The sequence below is a fragment of the Onychostoma macrolepis genome, chromosome 05 (genome assembly GCF_012432095.1).
Source record: "Onychostoma macrolepis isolate SWU-2019 chromosome 05, ASM1243209v1, whole genome shotgun sequence".
Classification (NCBI taxonomy): Eukaryota; Metazoa; Chordata; class Actinopteri; order Cypriniformes; family Cyprinidae; genus Onychostoma; species Onychostoma macrolepis.
In genome coordinates this window covers 642,959-663,415 of record NC_081159.1, presented here as the reverse complement: position 1 = coordinate 663,415, position 20,457 = coordinate 642,959, and the positions used below count along the sequence as shown (strand labels likewise).

At 36.9% G+C, this 20,457-nt stretch overlaps 1 protein-coding gene across 2 annotated transcripts in view; it reads left to right on the top strand.

Moving 5' to 3' along the window:
- The first annotated feature begins 1,448 nt into the window (after positions 1-1,448).
- The window catches only part of abl1 (c-abl oncogene 1, non-receptor tyrosine kinase), a 44,394-nt gene continuing 25,385 nt past the window's right edge, over positions 1,449-20,457 (top strand). Inside the window, exons 1-2 of one of the 2 annotated variants that reach the window (XM_058774440.1) lie at positions 1,449-1,609; positions 2,309-2,599. In XM_058774440.1, the coding sequence (XP_058630423.1) occupies positions 2,464-2,599 (136 nt within the window). In that variant the 5' untranslated portion in view covers positions 1,449-1,609; positions 2,309-2,463. Of the gene's footprint in view, positions 1,610-2,308; positions 2,600-16,782; positions 17,357-20,457 lie in introns of those variants that run through there. The other variant, XM_058774441.1, reaches the window with a different exon arrangement.

Genomic DNA, 20,457 nt, shown 5'->3' with positions numbered 1-20,457 from the left:
CAACTAAAAGTTTTAGTTATTGTTGAGGGAACTAAAGTGTTTTTTACCCCCAATTGCATTAATAAAACAATATACAATTAAGATTGTATCGTTTGTATATGAAGAAAAGAGAAACAACATAATACAAAATAAATGTAATATAAATAAATCGTATAAATAACAAACAAAAATTAAATGGTAAGAAAGCTGTAAAATGTGTTAATATTTGTAAAAAAAACAAAACATGCACAAAGCAATTCAAGAGAGAGAAAGAAACATTAAAAGGTAATAAATAAAATAAATGAGCAGATCACTTAACAATAAACAATCTTTCCTACAAAACAAATTAATTATTAAATAACAGTTTACAAAAAGTGATCATACGTACAAAGTTTTGGTAGGGTAGATAAAGATTTAATGTAGATTTTAGTATATTGAACGTAAGAAAAGCGGGGAAACTTTCATAAACTTGCATTTGTGGATCAACAATGATACAGCAAGACAATAAGGCAAAAAATGAATAAGAATAAACAAAACAAAAAGTACAGAAGTAGAACACATTACGAAACATTCAGCAGATCATTATACAGTTTCACAAATTTGACACTTTTTTTGGAGTTAATATTTTGTAGTTTTATAATTAGGTAGTTACAGTCACTAAGAACATTCTGTAATTTGGGTAATGTTGAAGACAATTTATGAATATAATATTTTCCCAATAAAATAAATACATTTCCTATATTATGTTTACAATGAGAAAAATAACAGAATATATGACACATAGTTAAATCAGAGTCTAAACTGGATTTTTTTAGGAAGGTTTTTTGACAAATCAGACCAAAATTCCTTAACAAGGGGGCATTTGAAAAAGATGATCAATAAACTCGATACTGACATTACAATTCAAATGAGGATTACATTAATGATGTAATCTCATTAGTGGGGTATATATTATGCAAAATGTAATTCTTTTACTTTGTTGGGGACACAAAAGTTATAAGAGCCGTGCTTTTTCCCAATTAATCTTATCTAATAAAGAATTCCCAAAACATTCCCCTCGGAGTAATTATTTTCCTTGACTGAAACACATTTCTTATAATTTTATTATTACGTAAATACACTTGTCTTCAACCAAAAATTTTTTTTTTTGGCTCCCTTTGAAACTGAAGCGATTTTTTAATTTTTTTAATTGAAACTGAAGCGATTTTTCTTATTTATTTATTTTGTAATTGAAACAAGCGATTTTTCTCATTTATTTTTTAATTTATTGAAACAAGCGATTTTTCTTTTTTTTTTTTTAATTGAATTTTTATTAAAACTGAAGCTATTTTTCTTATTTTATTTAACCTTTTTTTTAAAAAATTGAAACTGAAGCGAATTTTCTTATTTTTTATTTTAAATATATATATATATATATATATATATATTTTTTTTTATTATTATTGAAACTGAAGCGATTGTTGGCGGAAGAGCGCGGCGTGTGACGTCACGAGCGTAGCTCGCGTGCGCGAATATGGCGGTCCCTGCGACGACGAACAACTCCAAGAAAAGTGCTAAAAGTTCTGAAGTAAAATGAAGACATGACGGGAATCAACATTAAAAGTCTGCGGAAGAATCCAGCGGATGTTCGGTGAGGAAAAGATCCCGACAGGAGAGACGTAAACACGGCGCGGAGAGAGTTTACAGTCGCCTGAGGAGCGAGAGACACGCGGAAGTGACGAGAGACTTTAACAACTACAACTCCAACAAACTTCAGCTAAACACTACAAATCAAAGTTACACGAACCGAGAGTTAAATCAGGATAAAACTGCGCGGAAGAGCTTCTGAGGGAGCTACCGAACACTATTTCACTCCGACTATTAACGTTAGCTTGTGTTTCACTAACTTACCTGAACTTTCATCTAAAGGCGTTTTGTTTTCGAGGAACAACGTTATTTACGTCAGTGACGTCGATTATTTACTCGTTTGCAGATGTGTAAGAATAACCTTTGACACGCACTACAGATTCCAGCAATCACTACCAAAGATACACCTCGAGTTTTAGCATTTGTTTTGCTTTTATTGAACTGTAAGACTTCTCCAGTGATTGATAATAATGATCGACTACGGTTCAGTGCACATCGGGATATGTGAGCTAATTATTGACATGATCTCTGATGATGCGCCAGTCGCTCGTGGTCATATCGGCGTGACGTCACTATGATTGACAGCTCGGCAGAGTTGATGTTTTTAGTGTGTGTTTGCGCTGCAGATTTCAGTGAAGGTGATTGGTTCTGATTCTGAAGATGGATGCTTCGTCCTCATCTCTGTCTATTCTTCACCTCACAGTGCATTGAAAACACACACTGCTCTTTGACTTCTATGCTTTCAAAGCCGTGATCTGCTGTGAAGTCAGACGTCCAGCAGTCGATGCATGACCCGCACAGAAGAGCAGACCGGACTGTCCTCGTCTCGCCGTGGTCAGTAACGTCCCGTGATCCCTTATGGGGCAGCAGCCTGGGAAGTTAGTCGGGGACCAGAGGAGACCGAGTCTGCCGGCGCTGCCCTTCATCAAGGGTGCAGGGAAGAGAGAGACGTCTAGACAGGGAGCGCAGCACTGCAATGTGTTCACCGTCCACGGTGAGTCCAGATCTGGTGACCTCTGCCGTTTTCTTCCTTTATACACATGCACGTGACCGTCGGTCATTCAGAAAGGTCATTGGTCCACAGGCAGCGCAGCGATTGATACACCGGCTGATATCGGCCAGGGCTGCGTTTCCCAAAAGCATCGTAAGCTTAAGTTGATCGCAGCTCCTTTGGTTTCGGTGGGTACTTAAAGATGTACTTAAGCTTATGATGCTTTTGGGAAACGCAGCCCAGTTTGAGATCTGTGAAACACTCGTTTTGTTGTTGCATTTCAGACACACTACCATTTAAAAGTTTGGAATTGGTATGATTTTTTTTTTTAGGCATCCTTGCATGAATAAATGTAAGGCTGCACAATATTGGAAAAAAACTGACATTGAAATATTTTTTCCTGTGATTTATATATTGAGTTGGGAAAAAATGTTTGAGAAAAAGAGATTCTTATCAGATGACTTGAATAGCTATATTAGGAATCGCTAAATCATTTTAGAGTGAGGAGTGATTTTGATGGGAAATTAATTTATTTTAATCAAGCTGAAAATAATTTTTTTTTTAATTCTTGGGATTCTTGAAATCCTCACAGGGCTGAACAATTTGTGAAAAACTTGATAAATTAGGGCCATTTACCATTTCTAAGTAAACAAACAAACAAACACTTTCCACTGTTTTTGACCAATTAAATATGACTATGTAGTAATAATTTTTATTTTGATGTAATATTTAATATTATGTACTTCTATAAATAAAACTATTAAAATTATGCTAATTGCACTGTAATTTAAAAAAAAATTGAGTAATAAAAATAGTGTATATATATATTAGTGCTGTCAAGTGTGACTACACGTGTATAAATGCAGTGCATCACTCAGAAACCAGTGAAGCATACATTTATTCAGTGAAGTCACAGTCTGCGGTATCGGTTTTATTTATTATTTTTATTTTATTCCACAAAATTGTGAGGCCCCAAAGCATTAATATCTTTCAAAAATGTCTTTTGAATGGCGGTGTATGAGTGCATCTCCGCCGTCGCATCAGTGTGATATCGGTCACACTGCTCTCCAGTTATTGGTATTGACCTTTGAACTGTTCGTATGGATCAAACACCACCTGAAGGCTCTCAGATAGTGGTTTAGTGGTTAAGGCTTTAGCTAGAAGCCTGTTAGGCTGGTGACACACAGACACCTTCATTAGTCGCTGTGGAGGATCATCTGCTGAATGAGTCCTTACACACACACACACACACACACACACTCACGCATGAAGCTGTGGCAGCGCTGCAGTGTTTTCTGCTGTAATTCACACTGAACGTGTTCAGACCTGTCGTGCGATTCTCTCTGCGCTGCTGATGATGGCCTCATGTTATATGAGCGACCGCTCATGTTCTTAGGCCTCGTTTACACTGTCAGCTAAATGTGATCCAATTCAGATTTTTTTCCCCTCATGCGACACAGATCGGATGTGTTCTATGAGCGTGTAAACAAGAAAAAGCACATGCATATTTCATTCATATGTGATGTCAATTTTTTTAAACTGAGATTTATATATCATCTCTAATAAATAATCTTTCCATTGATGTATGGTTTGTTATGATCGGACAATATTTGGCTGAGATACAACTATTTGAAAATCTGGAATCTGAGGGTGCAAAAAAATCTAAATATTGAAAAAATCACCTTTAAAGTTGTCCAAATGAAGTTCTTAGCAATGCATATTACTAATTAAAAATGATGTTTTGATATATTTACGGCAGGAAATTTACAAAATATCTTCACGGAACATGATCTTTACTTTTTGGCATAAAAGAAACATGGATAATTTTGACCCATACAGTGTATTGTTGGCTATTGCTACAAATATAGCTGTGCTGCTTATGACTGCTTCTGTGCTGCAGGGACACAAATGTGGAAATAAATCAGGTATGTATCAGGTAGATCGGATTTTCTGAGGCATTGAGGTCTTTATGTCATTAAAACTGCGACAATTTGTGGTTTAATGACGTGCTGTTATTCTCAGCAGGAAGCACATGTGGAAGTGCGTTGCCAAGTCCTCTGTTTTCCCGCCGAATTGGGCTACTTTAACTCTATTGCTGTGGGTTGTTTTTCATGTCCGCGGGTTGAAGCAACACCAATAACCTGATTTTTAGCCCCTGGAATGAGAACTGTACCAGGGAACCCTGCCAAAAAATGAGTTTTACCCCGGAATTTTTACTGGGGGACCCCCCTTGAAATGCAATCAGGCTGGTTTTGAGTAGAAATTGGGTGGGTTTTGTTGCAAAACCCTGGCAACCCTGGGGCGGTTAGTGACAACAACGCCGGAAACAAGGAGGTATGGCAAATAATCGGATATGGGTCACAATTGAAAGAACGTGTAAACCGACGGCCAAGAAAATCGGATATAGGCAACAGATCAGAATTGACCTATCGGTAAGCCCCGCCCCCCCTTAGTTACTGTTGCTCCCTCGGAGTTGCTCACAGTCTTACAATGACATCTGCAGTGTGAAAACCTTGTCCCACGGTGTTTTTGCACAATTTTGGACACAGAAGGCCACCAAATGGGAATTAAATATTCCATGGAGGGATTTATAAAATATTTAAAAATAAATACGGTGGGTTCTAGAAGCGAGGGTTTACAGATCACAATGCAAGCGGGAGAAGTCTCATATTACGGTCGGTCATCACGATCGCGGATGACAACATGCAGGATCAACACTGTTCATGTATCGCAGGGTACGATTAAATTAATGTAGATTTAAACAGTTTAATATGGAGAGGCACTGAAATGTAGACCTACGTTTGTGTGTTTTTGACCTACACTGTACAAGACGCGAGAACAGTCCGCTATTTAGGTTTGTAGGTTAGCATCACTAACTTTACCGTTAGCTAGTTTTAGCCAGAGATACCTTGCTAAAGCACAAGATAACATTAACGTTCTGCTTGAGCAGATGAAAATTGTTTTTGTCTTTATTTGTATTGGGGGTGCATGCTTAGGGACATTTTGCTCTGTTTGGTTTGGATTCAGGAAATGTAATGGATTATATCGCCCATCCTCTCAGGACACCTGGAAGCAGTGTTACAAGGACCCCAGGCACATCGTTTTTCCATTTTTGAAGCATAAACCCCATGAAACCGATGCGAGCTTCGGATCTTCCAGTGTTTCTCTGTGGCACTGAAACCTAAAGATGTCCGAGTTCCGCTCCCCGTGCAACTGATACTCGACTGCTATTGGCTAGTCTGCGTTCGAGGGGAGGGGCTTACCGATAGGTCAATTGGGCATCGAGACCTGCCGTGTAAACGAGGCTATAGTGACCCGAATCAGAATCGAAAAGATCAGATTCCATGTGGTTTGTGCTGTTCACACTGTCATGAAATAAAACGTTCTGAGTCACGTATGAGCAAAAACAATCGCGTCTGGAACGCATGATCTTGTATGATAATTGTGTTTGTCATTCTGTGGCTGATATTGATTATTTCATCAGAGCGTGCTTGATTTCTTCGTGCTGTTCCTGCATGGCCAGTTCAGTACGGCTTCACGATCTCTCTTTCTATCCAAGGCTTGTAATGGGCAGCATGAGAATATACATGCAAAATATTTACATGCAAAGAAGCAGTGATGTAGCCCGAGTCAAGCAATGACATAAAATGCTGATCGGTGTCTTCAGGATCGCTCTGAACTCTCAGGCTGCGTCTGAAAGCTGAGAAAGCAGCATAGATGTGTCCTTTACTGCCTTTGATATCCCACAATCCTGTGTGTTCCTTTCCATGACAGCTGAGCTAAAAAAATTGATTTAAATAATGTTTTCGGCCAGCTTTTTCCACTATTGATGTCATTTCTAGTGATGAATTAGTAACGTAGAGGATTTGGAGTCAAAGCGAAAATCAAACATATATGCTCAGCAATATTTCTATATTTAACATATGTATATAATAAGTTGGTCTTTGTTTGTTTTATTGTTGTTTTTGTCTTAATAACTACTATATTAATCATATTTTATATTTATTAAAAATAAGAATAAAGATGCAAATAAACAGCAGAACAAATGTAAGAAACTTACAGTGCTTTACCTTCTTCGTTTTACATCTAAAAAGAATCGAGAAAAACAAATAATCAAATGGAAAAATCACTGCAGTCTTTAGTGTATTCATTACATATAAAGCAGTTTAATCAAATGCAGTGAGTGATTCCCTTTCCTTTTATTATTAGATTATCATTCCTGAGACAGACGACCTGTATACTAAGATCTACTGTAATGCACGGATTTAATGTTATGTTACACATCAGATGTTTTTCCCCAAACGTTCACTTTAGACATAACAGGTTATGTTTGCGTGAATACTCGCCAAGACACATTTTGAAATACTGTAGTTCTGTGTGTGTGTGTATATCGGGGTCGTGCAATGAAAACTCATTTTTGTGAAAACCTGAAATTTGACCCAAATGTAAATTTATTTATTTTATCACTTGTTTTTCTTGTAGCTTGTAATTAGCGTGTGTGCATTCTGACTCATTTTGCCAGCTCGGGTCACATAACAAATAGGTCTCGGCTTTAAGTGGTCAATTTTATCACAATTTCATGTAACATTTAACTCCGGAAAGACATTCGATGACCATAAAATTGATAGCCAGCTTGTAAAAGGAACTCTTGAGAGCAGTATTTTGATCAATATATGCACTATCTATCTATCTATATATCTATATATATATTTACTGAACCTGTTAATGTCTTCATTATTTAATATATATATTTGAATAAATCTGTTTTGAAAATAAGTTATTAAAGCCACCTTTAAATGTACAATTGTAAATGTTTTTACAAAAAACACTCTAAAAATAAAACTGAATTTAATGGTTTGGACTGAAATTGTAACCTTTAATATTATTTTATGTTATTTATTATTAATACTGTAATGATTATTTAATGTTATTAGTACTGGAACTCATCAGTGATATATATCAAGTGTATTTTGCTGTAAATAAGGTTACTATATTTTAGATAGCTGTAAAAGTTCACAATTCCTGATACAGATTTTGAAACCACAGCAGAAACAAATACTGAGAGCCAAGTTCCTTATAATTTAATATCACATTGTGTTTGGTGCTCATTTACAGAATACAGTCATTTCACTAATGAAGCACCTTTAATTTTAAATCACTGTAGCACACACACACACACACACACACAGCCTCTCGAGGTTCATTCCATGATGTTTTTGTGGTTGATTTTATTGTTGGATTATTTGTGAGAACATGAAGGCTTCAGGATGGTTTGTTTCAGTGGGACGAATAACAGACTGAACAGGACAAGACAAGAACGTACCGTGTGCATTCCTCCCTCTGTCTCTCATTACAGCACTGTATAGATTACACTGTGTGTGTGTGTGTGTGTGTGTGTGTGTGTGTGTGTGTGTGTGTGTGTGTGTGTGTGTGTGCGATATGTCTTCTGATTCTGCAGTTGTGATGCACTATACAAACAATATGAGACAGACATTTTCTAAATAAATCATTTTAACATTCTTAAGTATTCTGTAAGTACATAATACTAGCGGAAATAAATAATCTGGATGTTAACTGCAGGTAACCAGGGTTTTTCCAGGTGATCCCATCCTGATCTTGTGCAGACAAGGTACCCATCCTTTAACTGGCTGAAACAAACACTTTTTACCCACAACGTATTTTATGTGTTATAATAATTATATGACTGAAAAAAAAAAGACAATTATAAAGTTACATTTTACAAAAACAAATTAAATTAAATGCAACAAATATACTAACAGCCCTTTTGTGGTATAGGTGAACATTAGGTTGTTTAACACTTTGTGAAATTGAAAGTCTTTATCCCCTCAACAAAGCTTTCTTACAACCTTACGTGAATTCTTCTGATACATGATGAAATGCAGTCGCAGCAGAGTAACCGGTGCATTAGAGCTAATATTAGCATCAAGCTAAGGCTTTTTATAAAATTAATAGTAAGCTTTTACTCAAATCTCACTTCAAACCAGCATCGAGTGTTTGTAATAACTTACGATTGCGATCTCATGTGGATTTTGGTCATGTAATATTGAAGGAAGTTATTTGTGGTTTATATACTAAGCTAATAGTGACACCAGCTTGATATTTCTCCTGTAAACATTCTTAATGTTATGAAAATATCCCGAATCTAATGAACATAAGTTACATAACATACAAACCATGTACTATCATAATTGTGTGTTAAATATAGGGCCCTATGAAATCTGATTTATTTTTTCATAAAATTGTTTTATTTTTCTGGAATCCTTTTTAATGGTTAAATTACATTTTATTAATCAAAAAGCATGTCTAATTAATTAAAATCATGAAACTTATACAACTTCACATTAGTTGATTAAAAGTTTAACAAGAATTACATGTTTAGAGCCCTATGAAATGTTTTATTTGTTATCACCTTATGTTTTATTGCTACTAAATTCTGTGTTTTAGCATGTCTAATTATTTGATTGCATAAAAACAATAGCCTTATGAATTATCCCCCCCTCCCCCCCTCTGAAATTCTGTATTGTGTATTAAAATTTTTCTGGTTATCAAATGGAGGCACAAAACATTAATTTAATTTCTTTTAATTATTGAAAATTACTTTTTTTTTTTTTTTTGGCAAATAAAGGAGATTGACTACTAAAATTAAAACATGGAAGAAATATTGTGTGATTATTCCTTAAAAAATAAAGTGATATAAATTTTTCAACAGTAGTTGTACATTCTACTAAATAAGCTTAAATGTAATATATTTCTAGCACAATGTCTTGAAGTTAAACCGAACTTAAAATGCTCATGCATTGACTCTAAGAGCAGTTCTGGAGATGTTGTTCATGTAATTCTGTCCTCATTTCGTGAGACGGCAGGCGCTGAAATCACCGCGAGCGTCACGAACGCTCAGACTTCTTGTTTTTGTGAAAACCTGTATCTGAACTGCAAATCATGTCATTTTACGGTTTAATATGTTATCATAAACATTGCCCTACCCCATACAGTGTTCATTTTATTTATGCAGGTCTTAAAAAGGGTCATAAAAAGCCTTAAATTGATTTTTAAAAATACAGCAGATACAATGTAAATAGTGAAATAAAATTAATTGATATAAAATATACACTACTGTGCAAAAGTCTTAGGCCATTAGTATTTTCACCAACACACAAAAATGGTTTAAAGTCAGTTCTTTCTATCTTCTGCTGGAGTGTGTCTGGAGGAAATATCAGATTACATTTCCAATCATCCATTCAGCCATTAATTGTAATAATCCAGTGAGATTTTTGAGATCTGATCTGATCCTCATCAGTCTGTCTGTGATTATATGAACAAACTGACGGCATCCTCATTTTACAGCATTTTTACACAAGTGACTAAAATGTTTGTAGCTTTGCAGGAGACGTCTTGAAGCGTCTTGGAGACACAGTTCTTCTGGATTTAGTCCGTCTCAGTTTGTTCTGTTTCTTCATGTCACTCCAGACAGACTGATGAGGATCAGATCACATCTCTGTGTGGATCAGTCGAGCCAGATGTTAATAGCAGCTGTACTCGGGGCCAGAGATGCTACGTCTCAGTTATCAGCTTTACCTTAACCACATCTAACACTAGATTTCCCTAGATATGCTAACTGTGGATGTTAAATCTGCTGGACTGAACTAGTCCTGATGCAAACAGCTGCTCTCTCTCTCTCTGTGTGTGTGTGTGATTTGAGAGTGACGTCAGGCCTGTTGTGATTTCCCAGCAGCCCGTACACCTGGATCATGTTTCCGTTCCTGCGCTAATGCTGAAACCCTGCAGACGTCCACATTTAGCTAACTGCTTCACATTAAAATAAATGCATGAAAGGACTCTCATGCGAAGCACTGCAGGCTCTGCTTCACTCGTGCGCTACGGTTTGGAAAGAGTGTTTTTAATGACGGAGAGGGATGGTGTACGTCAGCTAACTGAGAGTGGATTATATAAATGATTCTCTATGAGCTCATCTCTGAGCAATGTGCTTCATGTTTCTACATCTGTCACCTCCCCCTCTTTCACAAAACCTGCCTCTCCAGCCCTTGCTTTTGTCTGCGCAAATGAGAAAACCCTTTCAGCGTTCAGTTATTAGAGCTGTTTAGATCACCAGCGCTAGTGCTCATCAAGTCTTAAAGTCGAGTGTGTAAGTGCAGCATTTGCGATCCAGACATGAACGATTCATCAAATCATGCGTGTTGAACGCCAGATGGAAAGAAAATGCATCGAGCACGCTAGCAATGCCTTAGCAACTTCCTACAACACCTCAGAAACCACACAATCCCCCAAACACCCTAAACACGTATACAAGTGCACGTCTTAAAAAGTCCTAATTCAGCCTTTCACACATTCAAGCATTCTTAAATCAAATTCATAGTCATGGCATTAAATGTTGCTTGCATCTTCCTCAGTATTTGTTTTCCAATACAAATATCCAAACGTCCTTCAATTAAGAGAGATACATTTTCTTAAGTTGCAAGACTTTTGTTTCTCAAGTAAAAGTGTATCTTTAGATATTTGTACTGGAAGACAAAAGAATTAAAATAAATAAATACAAAGTGATGGAGCTCTATCAGAAGTTGTATTTTCAAGCTTTGAAAGGTTGCTAATTCAAGACATTTGCATTTTGAGGCCGTATTGGCAGCATTTCATTTGATTTATTCCTTACATTTTCTTTTCTTGGTCTTAAAGTCCTAAAGTCTTAATTTTTCCTGACCACCAGTTTAAATAAAGCAACTGCACAGCAAAGCAAGTTTTGAACTTCTTAAGAGTTCTTTGTTTTCTTCAGGAAATGTAAAAATCCCTTGTAAAGTAGAGATGCACTCACTTTAGCAAACTTTTGGTTTCTGTATGTCAACATGGAAAATTCATGTGAATGACTCCATCTCGTTGGGAAATCTGGGGAATTCTTTTGCCTTTACACAGAATTCCAGATTGTGGGAATTCCCATTGAAATGACTGTATTTCACCTGTGAAAATACACCAGGCAGCAGTAAATGTTCCAGCACCTTAACACAGACCAGAAGTTGTGTAGTTGTCAAGATGGGAAAATAATTGAATTGGTTTGAGGCAAAGTTACTGCAAAATCTATACTTTTTTTTTAATGCAAAAATTATTTACATAATAAAAAATTATTAAACATTACAAGTCCCCCAATCTGGACAAAGTTACAGATGTTCTCTCACTTAAACAACTCTCAAAATAAAGTGCTCTGTGACTAGAAAAGTTGCTGATTATAACAAAACAGATGCCATTTCCCACTATTTTTCTTAAATTGTCTTTTTTTTTTTTTTCAATAACCTTGTGTGTCATCTTTCACATCAAATTCTTACATTGTTTCAATTAATTCAGTTAGAATAATAAGAAACTGTAGAGCTGTTAACATTCAAATGAAATCCGTATCGATAAACTCCATCTTTCCACTGCAGCAAACACAGAGGCTGCATCTGATTATTTACAGAATACATCAGCAAAATGTCGAATTTCAAAACGAATTTTATAAGATTAATGTTTTAAAAAATGTTTTTAAACGTACAAATAAGAAATGTTGGGGAAAATGCAATGATAGTTTTAAATATAAAAATCAAACCAGTAGGTGGCGGCAAATTACTGTTTGAATGAGTGAATCATTTAGTCCTTCATTCAACAGAATGCCTGATTCATTCAGAAACTAGTCATTATGAATGGGTTACTGAATCATTGACTCACTTGATTCATTCAAAAACGTGGATTCTTTCAGTAACGAAACGCCACGGTGTTGCTCGGAGACGCAAAACAGTTCTGCTGTGGCTTTGATTGGAACCATTTTCATTAGCGACATTAAACAAAAACAGTCAATATTGTGTCTAAAAATGTAAGTCACTTAATTTTAACTTCGTTTATTGTACTACTGTTGTATAAAATCACATTGCAATCGTGTTGAATCATTTTGGTCGTGCAATGTAGCATACCTAACCTATATATTATAAATAGTTAGTTTTTGTTTTTTTACTACCGTAGTATGCATCTATAACTGTGTGTGTGCTGTTGCGCTCATTAGTGTTGATTTCTGCATGAGTCTCTCTCTCTCTCCGCAAGCCTCATCTGGCACGCCTTCAATACATTATCAGTCGCCGTAAGTGTGACGTCAAAACAGACCGGTCATCCGGAAAATCGGCTAATTTAGCCTCCTAGACGGTCGATCGTTGCATCTTTAATTGAATGGTTTAGTTGTGAGATACAGGAGCTTCTCCTTTGTGTCTGCAATCAGTGGCGTGATCATGTTAATGGAGCGGAGTGTCAGACTCGTGCTCGGTGTGGTGTGGATCGCTGAGTTTTCCTCTTCTTGGCTGGACTGCATCTTAACCATATCAGCCGTTGTCTCAACCCCATGCTGACGTATTTGCCGGCTGTGCCATCTAAAATAGGGACTGCTGGATTCTCCAGTGCAAGTCTCCGGTTCACGTTTCTAGTGTCGTCAGAAGCACCAGTACTTCGGTGCCAAGTCGATGCTTGCATTTTAAAAACGTGGCGACACCAGCATTTATGCGTTACCAGGTCGAACCGATATCTGCTTTCAAACACTCCTGTATTTGTTAAAGGTAGGTCTGGTGATTGCATCGTTGTTTTCTCTTTACTGTTATCATTGGCATATTGTCAAAGTGTCTAATTCTAACATTTGGTAATATTTCTACTCAAAATTGTGATTCCTCTATTTCTAAAAACTAAAATCGTTGCAAAACATTAAATTCGAAATGATCGATCAAATTGGAAAAATCGGCTTCTGTTTATAACACGTTTTGCTGCGTTGAGCATTGTAGCCAATCACAGACAGACGGTTGTGAATGCCATGGCCAATCAGAAGCTTTTAAGTCAGAATTGTTTCGTTATAGCAAAGTATAAACACAGTGTAAATAAGGGATTCATAGTGTAGTGTAGACAAACCTTTTTTTGTTATAACGTGTTTTTTTACATTTGCACCTTGTCTACAGTGGTCACAAACGGTGTGATGCGACTAAAGAACATAAAACGTATTATAAACAGTGATTCTATCTGTCTACACTGGATGCAGTGTGACGTGAGCGCAAAATCAATAAACTGATGCCTTGTTTTATTTGATGTACTGACACTAGGGCTGCAGCAAATAATTATTTTGGTAATCGATGAATCTAGTGATTAATATAATGATTATTCAGTTATATAATGATTATTTCACCAGGCTTTGATCAATTATTTGTTAAAGGGGTCACCGGATGATACATGCACTTTTACAAGTTGTTTGAACATAAATGTGTGTTGGCAGTGCGTGTACACAACAACCCTATAATAATAAAAATCCACCCAGTGTTTTTTTTTTTTTTTTAATCTACTAAAATCTTTACCCCTTTCTCAACTCGAGCCGATCTCAGATGCCTGTCTGTGTGACGCCCCTCCCACGATAGTTTGATTGACAGCAGCGTTTCAGCACAGACTGGACTGGTGTCTTACCTCAGATCCTCTTATAGAGATTTATATACATAGAGCTGCCTTACAGCAGAAAATCAAGTGACACTGACACTGTTTTCCATGTTTAATACTGTAAAGCTGCTTGCTTTAAATCAATCTATTGCATAAAGTGTTACATAAATAAACTTGGCATGACCCGAGTGTGGATTGCAGAGTTTGTTAACTTATCCACATTGCTATAATCAGATGCTTTCTTAACAGCTGTCGGGTCTGCGCGCATGACAGCATTTTTTGTTTGTAGTTTTGTAAAACTTTCCAACACTGTACTGGTTCGGCTTCGTTTGCACTCCGACAGAATGCGATTCTCATAAATATGTTTACTTCTGTTGGATTGCAGCTGGAAAGGATGAATCACAGTCTTGCGCTACAGCGCCACACTTGTCAAACCGTGTTATTACAGGCCTTTACATTAGGTCATATAAGATTGAGAAATATGTTTTCTTGTCGACGTTGTCAATGATGTTATCTAATCGTTTCAGCTCTAATGTGTAGTATAAACACAGGGAACACCATTCCATATTGCGGAATTGATGGCGGCAGAGGATTTGGTTTTCAAGCAAAAGTAAAGTAAAAACCGCTTCTTAAACCAGAGAAGGTGAACATGTTGGTTTTCTTGTGAAAAAACAAACAAAAAAAACAGATGCAAGAACAGCCACACACTTTTACCACAGCAGCGGGTTGTGATTAAACACAACGTTACCTACAACAGCTCAACAAACAAGATGCTAGTATTAAGCGTGTTACATTTTAGTCACAATGCTGTCTGTTTATCTCTGTCTCGGCAAGCAAAAGTTTTTAACAAAGCCGGAGTAAGACCAATTATTCATCTCCGAGCAGCACTGTGTATTTTGTTACTGAATGAATCTGTCTTTTTGATCAAATCATTTGAGTCAATGATTCCGAATCAATCGTTTTGAATGAATGAGTCAATGGATCACGCATTAAGACGGGGACTTGCTGCCACCTACTGGCAGCTTTAGTGTCATATTTATTTATCCATGAGAGCCTTAAACCAACCATCTCAAAAACACACTCATCAAAATATGGTAATTATTAATATTTAAAAAAATAATATTTGTGTCAATATTGCACACCTCTAAAATAACATAGCATCATCTTTGAAAAAAGTTTTCCTAGATTTTTTGTAAATTATAGTGTAGCATGTATGGTTAATATTGTTTGTAATTTATTATTTGTATCGTCGATTTGATTGCACAGATACTATTTAAACTAAACTGAGCTGGACGATGACATCTCTGAATTCAATAATGAAATGCCTTTAACTGAAAATTGAGTGTTTAATCTTATCATTATACATTACTGACACTCTATCCTCTGATTTGATACTGTTAAGTGCTTTGACACAATCTGTATTGTTAAAAGCGCTATATAAATAAAGGTGACTTAATTGTGAGCAAACTATGGTTTAACAAGGTAATTCGGCCCACACAACGGGACATTTTCTTCGATCCAGCCCTCAACCTGAAATGAGTTTGACACCCCTGGTCTAGAGCCCTGAAACAACATGGATACTTTTATTATATTTTGGTTCATAGTCTTCAATCATCATCAGATTAATCAGTTATTGAAATAATCAGTAGTTGTAGTGTTCTTTAAAGTGCAGGTGACAATATTTGTGCTTAAGTTTTGTTTGTTTGTTTGTTTGTTTGATCTGGTGAGGCAGAGAGTGAGCGTGAGTTCTTTCACTTTCAGACACAAAAGCACGTGCAAATATTACATTCCGTCATCTGTCATCGCATTATTAGCGTAGAACCTGCGGGAATGAGTAGAATTATTATCAACAGCCGCAATCCTGCGGCGAAATTCAAGTTCTGCTGTGTTCTCTGCTAATTACCCGACTGTGAATGATGCAAGCGGCGTCACTATGATGCCACTTAGAAGCTGCAGCCGTGGCGGGGATGATTTTTGGTGCGGCGGCCCTCCATGGCAGAATGAATGTCGCGGAAACACTGGAATTTGTACGAGTGAGGTCGTACGAATTAGCCACCTCGTAAAGTATGAACGAATTGCCGTGAGATCGGGCTGGAAAAACCGTCATAAACTCTCGAGACGTGTTTTTTAAAAGTTGAACTTGCATTAATTTTACATGCTTTCTAAACATGCGGCTCTCTTGTGTGAGACACGAGTGTAACGCTGATAGATGTTTCTACAGAAAATGTGATGAATATGCGATCTGTGTGAACGGCTTGGTTTCAGTTTTGAGGTAAACAACATCTCCGCATTGATGTTCTCTTTTTCTGCAATATTTTGAATGAACAGCGCAGCAGCGCCGCATCTAGTGGCTTCAGCTGGATGAGCTAAATAAAGCATTAAAATGCAACGACACTCACATCGTCATCACATCTCGTGCTCCACTGATAAAGCTGCCTGACGCACACCTAACATTCAAATGCAACGTTTTTGCATTCGAATGTGAATGTTTATTTTAAATTCGACAAATTTTCGAAATTAAAAAAAAAATTTTTTGACAGCCCTACTGAATTGTCTTTTTAATTTCTTTTATTCATGCTGGCTGTTTGCCAGGAATAATCCTGACCCTATGAAGTGCACTTGTGCCTTTGTTTCAAAGTGAAAACATTTGTGACGAGAGCGAAGCAGACAGAGCTGTGTGGGACTGAAAGACAAAGGCAGGTTCCAGTTACACTCTCTCTCTGCAGATAATGCTGCAGGTTTCTGGAGGGGCGGAGCCAGGGCCGTGATGTCATCGGCTCCGGCGCTCCGTCCTGAAAGGGCCTCTTTGTTGGCAGAGATCAGCACAAGCGTCCTGCTTTTCCTGTGGATCGTCTCTCAGCCGCCACCATGAAAAAGACAACACTGTCCTCAAACTGCTTCATTTAACTCCTCTTCGTGTTTTTACCGTGAGAATTATCCGTATGGATGGCTAGTTCCTCACCGGACTGAGTAAACGAGAAGAACTGGACCGGGGAAAAAATGGAGCCTCTTACTCTGGAAAGTTGCTAGAAGAACCGCGCGAAGTCAGGATGTCAGTGTTTTTAGCCGTCTTTGACTTCATCTTCACGGTATACATGACATAAGCTGCTAACGCAAACTTTGTGGACAGATTTTTTATGTTTTTAGTCACTTTTTGAACAGAACAGCTATATAGTTTGTGAACTGGATTTTTTTTTGTAATTGGTTGTGTTGGGAAGCAAATGAAAATGTTGGAGATTTGTCTAAAATTGGTGGGCTGTAAATCCAAAAAAGGTCTTTCTTCGTCCTCCAGCTGTTACTTGGAAGGTAAGCGTCTGTGATGGCGAACGTGTGTGTGTGTGTGTGTATAAGAATCTCAATTACAGAGCGGCCGAGTCTGGCCACGGTTTTCAGATGAACAGACGGACAGATCTGGGGTTGATGGTCTCGTGAAAATCACAGGCCTCGGTGCTCCTTCTGTCTGTTTGGAAAGTGGAGGAGGGGGAACGAGGAGAGGAAAGCCAGACATACTGGCTCGCCGTAAAAGAAAGAGAGGAAAAACGAGGGAGGAGAGAACACTGGGAAATCTGATTCCTGTCTGGATAGATCCGTGCAGCTTGGATGCATCTGCGCTTCTGTGAGCTCTCTGGAGTTTGTTCAGGGTTTGTGATCTCAGGCCGATTGATCAAGCACAGAGATTTTACTGAACGCCAGTAACAGTTTGTCTTTTATTAAAAGTCTGAAATGTTGCTCTAATGGCATGAACGTGTACACTACCGGTCAAAAGTTTTTGAACAGTAAGATTTTTAGTGTTTTTTAAAGTCTCTTCTGCTCACCAGGCCTGCATTTATTTGATCCAAAATATAGCAAAAGCAGTAATATTGTGAAATATTTTTACTATTTAAAATAACTGCTGTCTATGTGGATATCTGTTAAACTGTAATTTATTTCTGTGATCAAAGCTGTATTTTCAGCATCATTACTGCAGTCTTCAGTGTCACATGATCCTTCAGAAATCATTCTAATATGCTGATTTGCTGCTCAAGAAACATTTATTATTATTATTATTATTATTATTATTATTATTATTAGTTTAAATATAATTTATCTGAAATAACAAGCTTTTGTAACATTACTCACTATACCATTCAATAGCTTGGAGTCAGAATAATTATAGAAATTTATACTTTTATTTAGCTAGGATGCTTAAAATTTATCAAAAGTGATGATAAAGACAGTCATAATGTTACAAAAGATTTCTATTTCAGATAATTGCTGTTCTTCTGAACTTTCTATTCATCAAAGAAACCTGAAAAAAATTATACTCGGCTGTTTTCAACATAATAATAATAAATGTTTTTTTGAGCAACAAATCAGCATATTAGAATGATTTCTGAAGGATCATGTGACACTGAAGACTGCAGTAATGATGCTGAAAATTCAGCTTTGATCACAGGAATTTAGAAGAAAGCAGTTATATTAAATAGTAAGAATATTTCACAATATTACTGCTTTTGCTGTACTTTGGATAAAATAAATGCAGGCTTGGTGAGCAGAAGAGACTTATTTCAAAAACATTAAAAATCTTACCGTTCAAAAACTGACTGGTGGTGTATAAAGGAGCTGAAATGTGAAAGAAACATCTGATTGTAGCCTGATGTTCTTTGTGGCTGTATAGTGACTGGCGTCTCATGACTTTAACATGAGATCATGCTAAATGGGAATTGCAAAGCTAAAAATTGTGAAAGACCAGTTACATAATTCTCCTTTACATGCCTTGAACATTGAGTTGAGATATAGATTTAAAAAAAATCCATATTATTTGTCAACTACCCAAATGCACTGGTGTTTTACGGGTGATTAAAGGGTTAGTTAACCATTCCCTCATTGTTTACTGACTCTCATGTCGTTCTGTGGAACACGAGGAGAATCTTTATCATGGCTGTCAGGCTCCAAAAATGCCCATAAAAGCAGCAGTCGTCCACTGCCGGGGCTTGAGGTCATCGGTGCCATTGAGAACTGCTCAGATGTTTTCCTTTTGCATTTCACAGTTAACATGAGGGTGGATAAATGATGACTGAAGTCACATTTTTGGGTGATTAAAACACTCTTTTTTTTCTCTCTCTCTAAGCTGATTCATGTCCCAGTCAGTTTATATATGAAAACAAATCTTCTGCCGTATCTTATTTGCCATGTTTATGTGTCTGAGGTCTGTTTTCTCATGGCACAGAGTAATGAATGTGACTCATTAAAGAGTAGGGGTGCTCCGATTGATCGGGTATCAATCATTATCGGCCGATAATCGCTTTGGGATGTTTGATCGGCGGTCTCTAAAAAGGCAGATCTCATAAACCGAGCTCAAGCTGAAAGGTTTGGCACGACATGCAGCAGCACCATCTCAGTCTCTGTCCGGCGCGGGTACAATAATGATAATGCTGAAGGTGAGGTACAATTCATATTTATTCATTAAATAATAAGTCATTTTAAACTTTCTGTGAGACATAATTTCATAAACAGCATGAGTGAAGCACCGCGCTCTCTCTTTCCCTCTCAAAATGCGCAAATGTCTTCAGATCACATTGCGTCTGTACTATAAGCGAGCTGCACGCTGCATAGTTGACACGGGAATTGTCACTTGCACAATAGAGGCATCGTTATTAAAGTTTATACAGTTTCACAGTCAACACATATGGCTTTTTGACTAGGCTTAAAGGAAAAGAGCACTTTTAGATAAACCAGGCAATAATAGATGGTACTCGTGGAAGTATGGAAAGCAAAGTTCTTTATGAACCGCAGGATTGTTTGTAATAAAGATTAAATACAAAAGAAAATGCAGTAGAGCTGACTGTTTCTGCCAGTCATAAGTTAATTTAGAATGTTTGTGATAACGTAAGAAAAGTAGTTTAACTGTTTTGCCACTTCCTTGAGCAACTTGATATATAAAACTAGAAGTAAATGCAAAAGTAAAAAGCATTGAATAATAAGTGTTGCTTATATTGCATTTAAACACGTCTATAAAGATTGTATTGCTGTAAAAAGAAAAAAAAAATCACAATGAAAAAGCATTTTCAGTAACAATGTTTGGATTTCAAATCAGAATAATGGATAAGTGTTGTGTTTGTGGTAAACAGTAGTGGACTCCTGTGTGAAATCAGGCTTGTGCTGTGTATAAGCTTTTCTGCAACAACTGCACGATTGTAAAAACAAAAATGCACTGGATGATCAAACATTTAGGTGAGATAAAAGTATATAATGCCTCCCTCCACCCCTCAAATAAAAAACCTCTCACAAGAGTCACCTAAGAGGGGAATTCCCCCCATTTTCAAAAATGAATAAATGTCTAAAAATACAGATTGGAGTATCAATATAAATAATTCTATATGATAAAAAGATGGCTTTAAAAAGATCGGTATCGGTATCGGCAGATA